The 8,528-nt window shown below is 46.9% G+C and overlaps 1 protein-coding gene across 2 annotated transcripts; it reads right to left on the minus strand.

The window, feature by feature from the left end:
* Window positions 1-1,528: 1,528 nt before the first annotated feature.
* IL36RN (interleukin 36 receptor antagonist) lies at window positions 1,529-7,624 on the minus strand. Of its 2 annotated transcripts, none has more exons than XM_058429128.1 (5): window positions 7,519-7,624; window positions 6,802-6,857; window positions 5,334-5,419; window positions 4,024-4,151; window positions 1,529-3,823 (listed from the first exon to the last, which is right to left on the minus strand). In XM_058429128.1, the coding sequence occupies exons 2-5, from the start codon at window positions 6,828-6,830 to the stop codon at window positions 3,599-3,601; spliced, it is 468 nt and encodes a 155-aa protein (XP_058285111.1). In that variant the 5' UTR covers window positions 6,831-6,857; window positions 7,519-7,624; the 3' UTR covers window positions 1,529-3,598. The 2 variants fall into 2 exon arrangements, with proteins under 2 accessions (XP_058285111.1, XP_032033377.1); XM_032177486.2 differs by lacking the exon at window positions 7,519-7,624 and adding an exon at window positions 7,029-7,072.
* Between the last annotated feature and the right edge of the window lie 904 nt (window positions 7,625-8,528).

Genomic DNA, 8,528 nt, shown 5'->3' on the forward strand with positions numbered 1-8,528 from the left:
CCAATTGGAGAAATCTGTGCTATGGCATCCCTGAGAAATTGGTTAATTAGGCTCTGCCTTAATATCTCCAGGGTCAGGGACCACACAACTTCTTGAAGAAACACTATCAATGTTTGTGGTCCTTGTGGTTAAAATATGGGGGTCATCTAGGAAAAACAGCCTCCACATAATTTGCACCCATTGGTTCTGCTTGTGTGTTCTGGAGTTACACAGAACAAGCATATTCTTCTACCTGGCAAGCCTTTAAGTGCTTGAAGAGGGCTCCCTGTGCATTGCTTTTTTCAGGATAATACCTCCCACATCATAGCCTCTTCCCTACAGCCTGCCCTTGGAACATTCTCTGCTCCTCAGTGTCTGCAATTTGTACAAACCCCACATGATGTGAGTATTGCATCTCTGTAAATACAGGTCCAGGCCAGTGATTTATACCAAAATTGCAGAAATCTAAAGCCACTAACTCTTTTTCACTTGTATAGTCATGATGTCCAGACTGTACATTCCTGAAGGAGGCATTTTATATTCCTTCTTTTACTACTGACTTGTGTCGGCTCATCGTGGCTAAAGCTCTTCTGAGTTCTGTCATCCTACAAATGAGGAAGCAACAAATTCAGGCTGGAGAAACCTTCAAGAATGAGGTAGAATTTAAGCTGCTCCCTTAAGGGTGGGCCTGTTTAGATGGGTGGAGGAGAGGGAGAAAATAGTCCAGGGTGGAGAAATAGTTTCTACATTATATACTCATTGGGTTTCCATTATGTGCCAAGCATTATGCAAGGTGCTGAGAGACAAACTTATATGTCCCTAACCTTAAGGTCATCCCAGGGGCCACAGACTCCAAGTTAAGGTACTACAGCGTGGAGAGGTGCGTACAGAACATTGCCAGATCAGACAGCTGGCGGTGTCTCAACTCAATAAAAGCTTCTTGGAGGAGGTGACATCTTAGCAGGGTATTAAAAGATGAGAGATTTATCTAGGCAGAGAGGATGGATGGAGGACCCAAAAGCAGAGGGAGCAACACAAGACTGTGTCTGGGCCCATGGACAAAGAGAGTGTGAACAGGGTCTGAAACACAGCCTAGCATCTGGAGCTCATGTTCTTGGCAGCCCTGAGAGGCCTGGGGTAGGAGCTGTGCTGCCTGTTGCCTGAGGACTTCAGCTGAATCTGGGCTGGAGCTGCAAAGTCCATAGAGGCAGCCCTGTCTGTCCTGGCCACCTCCTTGCCAGTGCCTCAGTGGACTCTCAACCACCAAGCTGGTCCAACAGGCGAGGTGCAGGTGGAATACCTGGGTCTCAGATATGGGCTCCTCCTCTGGCTTCTGCTCCCATTCCCCAGGGTTTGGGTGGGGACACTGGAGTTCATTCCTGGCACATAGGGCCAGAGGATCTCAACCTTGCAGAACCAGATGACTCAACAAATGTTGTATTATTAGCTTTTAAATAGAATATTTGGGTAAATGAAGGATAGTTGTTCATTGTGAGAAAGAAAATAAAAAATATTGGAGAAAATTGCAATAATTTAACAAATGCATTTGTTTCTCTTTCTCTGCATATTAGTCATCTATTGCTGCATAACAAGTTAGACCAAAACTGAGCAACTTAAAACAACAAACATTGATTATCTCATGGAGTCTCTGCTTCTAGGTTCACTCATGAGGCTGTGGGCAGGAGACTTCATTTTTTACCACATAAGTCTCTTTATAGGCCTGCTCATAGCATGGCAGCTAGCTTCCCCCAGAGCGAGTGAGCCAAGATAGATTGGGGGTGGTGGGTGGCAGAGAGAGAGGGCTCAAGTAGAAGCTGCAATGTGTTTTATAACCTAATCTTGGAAGTGGCATGCCATCACTTCTGCCATATTCTATTGGTCACAAAGACAACTCTGGTACTTTGTGGGAGGGGACACACACAGACTGTGAACACGAGGAGACAGGGATCATTTTAGCAGCTGTATTAGTTTCCTAGAGCTGCCGTAACCAATTATCCTTGGTGGCTTAAAACAGCCGAAATTTATTCTTTCTTTGTTCAGGAGGCTAGAAGTCTGAGATTAAGGTTTCAGCAGAGCCGCGATCCCTCTAAAGGCTCTAGGGAAGAATTCTTCTTTGCCTCTTCCAAGCTTCTGATGGTTGCCACAATCCTTGGTGTTTCTTGGCTTGTGGCCGCAAAACTCCGATCTCTGCCTTCATCTTTACATAGTCTTCTTCCCCGCATCTCCTGTGTCTCTGTGTCCTCTCCTTTTCTTACAAGGACACCAGTCATATTGAATTTATGTCTACCTTCATCCAGCATGACCTCATCTTAACTAACTGCATCTGCAGAGACCTTATCTCCAAATAAACTCACAGACTGAGATTCCAAGAAGGATGTGAATTTGAGGGGGACACAAGTCAACCAGTACAGCAGCCTTCTTAGAGACTGGATCCCATGCCTTGGAATCCCAGGGGCTGTGATCCTTCTAGGAAAGAATTACCAGATGATTTTTGTTCTTTAAGTTCCTTACCCAGAGATTCCAGCCGCACGAACTCATTACAGCCTCCTTCTCAGTGGCTTTGCTGAGATCTGTTTCCTGATCTCTACTACAACCAACCAGAGCAGCAGAGCTCAACTCAATTTGAATTTAACTCTGGGGAAGTGAAGGCTGAGGACAATCAGAGATGATATCTACTCTACTTACCTCAAGATTAATTTCTTTTCTTATTATTATACAAGCAATTGATCTTCATTGTAGAAAAATTAGGAAATACAGATAAATTAAAAGAATTAAAAGAAAAATCACCTATACTGCAACCACCCTGACATTGCTACAATTGAAGTAAACTCTTCCAGACTTTTTTCTATGAAGAAATATATAAATAGGCATTTTTAAATTAAAATCAACTGCAATATATGCCACTTTGTAAGTTGCTCTTCTCAATATGTCATGAGCACTTTTTCATGGGAATAGAGACCAGCATCTGGGATTTTGATTGTATCTTGGGTTTTTAAAACAGGATCGGCATGCCCTACTTATCTTTTATCTTCTGAGCTCGAGCCATTTCCTCTGACATCACCACCTCCTCATGCCCACAGCAAGAGGATGAGGGTAGAGATAGAAAAGGCAGCATATGACAGTGGCAGGATTAAAGGGAAGGGGGTGGGGCTGGGCCAAGGGCCATGGATCCCTAACTCTATGACCACCTCCCTCTCCTGCACAATGGTGAGTGACAGGACTTCATGTGGAAAGCTACTGACCCTATAAGGCTCAAGAGGGGACCGGTTGGCCTGCGGGGCTCAGGGTAACACTGATCAGTTACAATTAAGCAGGAATGATTCCCACCAGTCCCCCTCCCCACCCCCATAGAAATCTTTTCATGTTATTCCCAGTTTACCCCACATGGTTTTTACAAGGTTCCGCAGCAGTAGCACCATCTAGTGGGGGAGGACCATGACTGAGCTCCAAATCTCAGAATTTATCCAAACTGGGAACCAGAAGAGAAAGTGGCCAGATGCCCAGTAAGTCAGACGTGGGGGTCCTGAGAGCAGAGAGAGTGATTGTTCGCCATGGGTCTCCTCCACTCACCCCTCACCCGAGCTGGCTCTGCCCAGGGAGTTCTGGGGGGCACGTTGCCCTAGTCACACTGCTGGAAGTAGAAGTCTGTGATGGGGGCATTCCAGCTGGCATTCTCGGGAAGCTGGGTGAGTCTGACAGGCTGATCGGCTTCAGGCACCGTGCACAGGAACCAGCCCGGGTAGGCAGCTGACTCGAAGCTGGAGGTGAGCCCCATGTCCCGCCGGTAGAAGGTGAAGCTCTTGGATTCCTTGGCACCAAGATAGAGCTCCATGATGTTCACTGGCTGCCGGCAGAGGAGGGCAGGGCAGGTGAGGGCAGAAGCAGGGGCAGAGGGAGGGCCGGGCAGGGTCCTTAGGGAGGAGGCAAAACTGCCATCAACAGTATCCTGCTAGGGTGTCCCACAGCACCAAGGCTGTGGACTGCCCAGCTGCAGTGGCTCAGAATCTGTGGTTCAGTCCCCAGTGAGGATGCCCCAAGTCTCACCTCTAGTGTTAGAGTCGGCTCCTGCCCCGCCCCACATGACAGGCACTGGCTTCCACCCTGGACGCCCAGGATGACGGGGGACAGGCTGGCATCCAGCCACCGATTGGGGACCACGCTGATCTCTTCACCTGTGGGAAGGAGGCCAGATGCAGGGCCCTGGATGCCTTTCCCTCCTTCTCCCCCTGTCCTGGGATCTAGGGCACTGGACTGCTGTGAGACGGCCTGCCCCCAGGCTGGGCAGAAGAGAGGCTTCTCAGCAGCTGTCATGACATAGCCTCTCCTGTCCACTGGCCCAGAGTGGACATCAAGGCATGGAAGCACACTGTACCACCTCCACCCCACCCTCTAGTTCAGGGTCAAATCTTCAAGCCTCTACACCCCAAAATAGATTCAACCCCCTCCTTTAATGCCCCTTGGGTCTCAGGTCTTTTTCTGAACCCTGCCTTGATAAGACCCCCTTTGGAGTTGTTTGGACAACTTTCTACACCCTACGAGGTTGCTGAGAGCAAAAGAGGGTCTCATTCCTCTCTGTACATCCCCTCACCACCCACATACATCAGACACATACATGCACAGATGCATGCCTGCACACATAATACATATACACACACATGCTCATACATACATACCTGCACTCACATACATGGTTACACACAGATACATGCATGCACACATATGCTCACACATACATGCCTGCATGCACACTTACATACACCAGTAAGCACACACATACACATATGGCCTAGCTGAAGGATCTACCTGGCATCTGTGCTCAGCAAGGGTGCCCTGGGTGGGCAGGTGCAAACTATTTTAGAGACGGACCTGTTGCAGTGCATGGGGCAGAGTGAGCAAGCAGGAGGTCCAACAATGCCACCTGTTCTCTGGGTCCCTCCACTCTAAGTGACTGAGGATCTTCAGAGAGCAGAGGGGACCAAGGGTGAAGAGGCAGAAACCCACTCCCATATGGGAAAAAAGGTATGGAGAATCTATGTTAGTTCTCTCCTTGGTACTGGTTCCCAGGGAATGCAATGCTTGACCAAAATCTACATGTAAGGGAATGACAAGACACACCTCTTGGAAAACATTCCCACTTCTGCATAGAAGCTTCAGGTGGCCCCAGAGCCTGTGTCTTCATTTTGCTAAGAGGTGTGGTATTTTATTTGCCTTTGCTTAGAGCCTGGTTTATGCTGCCCTAATGCCTGGGCTCTGTAGGCCTGTGCTAATCTGTATGACTATTCTAAGCCCTCTTCAGGCCCCCTCCCCTCAAGTGTATAGAGACCAAGGAAAGTGGGTCATGTTTCGTCACCAACCTTTAATGACCTTCCCTGCATGCAGCCCTCCAGCTAGAAGCTGGTTATTATGCAGATAAAGCACCTTCAATGCCGAGTCCTTCATTCTGAAACATCAGGAAGGGGTGAGGACTACATTAGGGGGAGGGTGGACACTCCAACATGCCCTGGGTCCAGAGAACCCCCTGATCTCAGGCATTTTGTCGCTCTTTCTTCCTACTGTGCCAGAAGTAACAGCACAGCCTTCTCTCCCAGCCCTGCTGGGTTCATGCCCTACCAGGAGGATGACCCCACAGCCTCCCACTGGAGTCTGTGGTTTGCTCCTTCAATCTATTCAACCTTTTCTACCCCAACCCATCTCCTGTTGGAAGAGAAGCTGCATGGTGAGTCAGAGCCCTAGGTTCTTGCCCCAGCTCTGCCTCCAATGCTACTGAGTCGCAGCAGACGACTCTCTCGCCCACTCTGGGCCTGAGCCTCCCCATTGCTACACTAAGATGATGGGTTGGATAACATCCAGGCCTCTTCCAGATTAAAGCCTGATTCTTCAATTCTTCAAGATACATGTATTTCTATTTGGTCATATATTCCTTACTAAGTGATGAGTTTCTTTAAATTTAAATTTCTTTTATTTTACTTTTCAAAGTTGTTTCTCATCTTTGAACTCAGTTGATTTCCTGGCATCCTATGAGGTGGAAGATGTATCCTAAAGTGGGTTTCTCCAAAAGTTATACGGGGGAAAAGGATGCAGTATAAAAATTGGGTCGATGTGTGGCTAAATACGATTCAACAAGTTGCCTTACTTCAGAAAGCCTCAGAGTCACTCATATGCTGAGCTGGGCTGTGGTTCTCTTATGAGAGGATGTAGAGAGCAGAATTCCCTGCATTTACTTGATCAGAGAGCTCCACTGTGTAAAGCATCTCCTGGATGCCTCTATGGGACTCCTCTAATTGAGTCCCATAGAACACATTGTGGGAAGTGCTTTATTAGACTGAGAGGAGACCACTCTCATCCTCTGTTGTAAATCCCAGAGCACGGCAGAGTGTCTGGCTTGGTACATGCCAGTGGGTGGACAGACTGACTGATGGTCATGGTTTTTGTTTTATTATTATCCCCAAAGAGCAGCAGGGAGGTAGGGGCACAGAGTGGGTGAGCTTACATCCATTCACTGTGCTGGGGGGCAATAGCGGAGCTCTGAGCAGGGATCCTGGCTCCCGTACCCACCTTGGATAGACTTGGCTGCAGCTCTAGACTGGGTGGTTCGCTTGTCCCCCTCAGCATCTGGGAACCCTTGTGAGATGGCCTGCCCCAGTCCTGCCCCTATTTGAAAAAGGCTGGGAAAACTCTAAGAGCAGTGAGGTGCTGGTCACAATTTCCCAGCTGCAATGGCAGCCCCTCCCTTCCTCCCTCCTGCTCAGAGCTGGACAACGGGTCTATCCAGAACTCACTTCCCCCGGAGGACACCACCAGGCCAGGGCCTCATACACTCACCGGAAGCACAGCGCCCCACTCAGGACCATCTTGAGCTCCACGGGGTGTAGACTCCCCTATTTTGGAATAAACAACAGAAAATCATGGAGAGAGAGGCTGAGTTGGCTGGGGTCTGGGGAGCAAGCAGCCGCACGGAGACCCCCAGCATGTGACCAGCCTCCACAGAGCAGATTCTGGGTCTGGGGTTCAGTAGAGAGCTCCGGTCCCACCAGCGCCCCAGAGCATACCTCAGAATGTTCCTTTCTTCTGGCGGGAGCTGTGGAGTCTGCCTGTTCCTCCAAGGATGCCTCAGCCTTTTAAGTAACGCCTAGGGAGGGGCCCTGAAACTGCCAGGACCTGAGGAGGAGCAGGATTCCCAGCATGATTTCACATCACCCTAAGTCGCCAGAAACACTTGCTGCTCATTATCTGTCGTGGGGAGGGAAGCTTCTGGAGACAGTTTCCTTCCAGCAATATTGAAGAACTTCCTTGAGGCTTTCCAGCTCTTTGTGAGCACTCGGCTGTTGCATCTCAGGGGCTTTCAGAGTCAGTGCCCATGGCAGCTCAAGGGAAGCACAACTTTCTTTCCTCCTTGCCTCCCTCCCTTTCTTCCTTCTCTCCATCTTTCATTCACTCACTCCCTCCCTTTTCCCTTCCTTTCTTCCCTTCCTCTTTCCTTCCTTTCCTTCTTTCCCTCCCCGTTTCCTCCCTTCCTCCCCTATTCCCTTTCTTCCTTACCTTTTTCACTCCTTCCTACACTCCTTCCCTTCTCCCTCCTTCCTTCCTCTGTCTTTCCTGCCTGTCATTGCCAAGCTTACGGGAGATGTTGGAGGTGGGACTCTCCTGCTTAGGGAATGTTCAGCCTACATGTTCATTGTAGAAAAACCTGAAAATCCAGATCAGCCACAAGGAAAAATGTGAATACTTGTCTTTTCTGAGTGCATCATCAGAAAACCAATGACAACACTTTTTCCTCCACACACATACACATGTAACTATAGACAGCTTTCATACAACAGATTCACAAAACCTATACTTTTTCCAACCTCAATTTTTCATGTAGCAAAATGCAAAATATCTTTCCATATGAAATATGAATAATGACATGCTTGAATAGCTGTATAGTATTTAATTGTATCACTGTAACATTATTTGTTGAAACCTATCCACTGTTGTCTTTTATATATTTTTCTCTCTTTTTTGCTATTGAAAACCATGTTGTGATAAACATCTTTGTATTAACATCTTTGCTCATGTATCTGATTATTTCCTTAGAAAGTAAAATCTAGCTCATGCCATCTATAATTCTGTAAGTGATCTTTCTTGAATACCTAATTGATAAGATAATATGTAATTGTGAAACAGTTAATGTAGTTTAAATGCACTCTCTCCATGCACTCTCTGTGATGGATCTGAAATAAAGGTAAGGGTCAGTGCACAAAAACCAATTTAGTTATATCTTGAATAACACAGATAACTATTTATTAATAATTTATTGTTAAAGCATTTTTTTATTTTTTTAAGTTTTTTTCTTTTATTATTATTATTATTATACTTTAAGTTTTAGGATACATGTGCACAACGTGCAGGTTTGTTACATATGTATACATATTAAAGCATACATTTTAAAGAAATGGTATTCAGACATATGAGCCAAGAGGTCCTACAAGTGTTCAAGAATAAATAAAATATCAAGTTGTTCAAAAGACAGAAAATAATCTATGATTTTCATAATGCCACTAATATGA

The sequence above is a fragment of the Hylobates moloch genome, unplaced genomic scaffold, assembly GCF_009828535.3.
Source record: "Hylobates moloch isolate HMO894 unplaced genomic scaffold, HMol_V3 SCAFFOLD_15, whole genome shotgun sequence".
In the NCBI taxonomy this organism is placed as follows: domain Eukaryota; kingdom Metazoa; phylum Chordata; class Mammalia; order Primates; family Hylobatidae; genus Hylobates; species Hylobates moloch.

Coding starts and splice junctions, on each gene's coding strand:
- IL36RN (XM_058429128.1), bottom strand. CDS start 6,830: ATGGTCCTGAGTGGGGCGCTGTGCTTCCG. Junction 4,152..5,333: donor TGCAGGGAAGGTCATTAAAG/GTTGGTGACGAA, acceptor TCCTTCCCACAG/GTGAAGAGATCAGCGTGGTC. Junction 3,824..4,023: donor AGCCGACTCTAACACTAGAG/GTGAGACTTGGG, acceptor CTCTGCCGGCAG/CCAGTGAACATCATGGAGCT.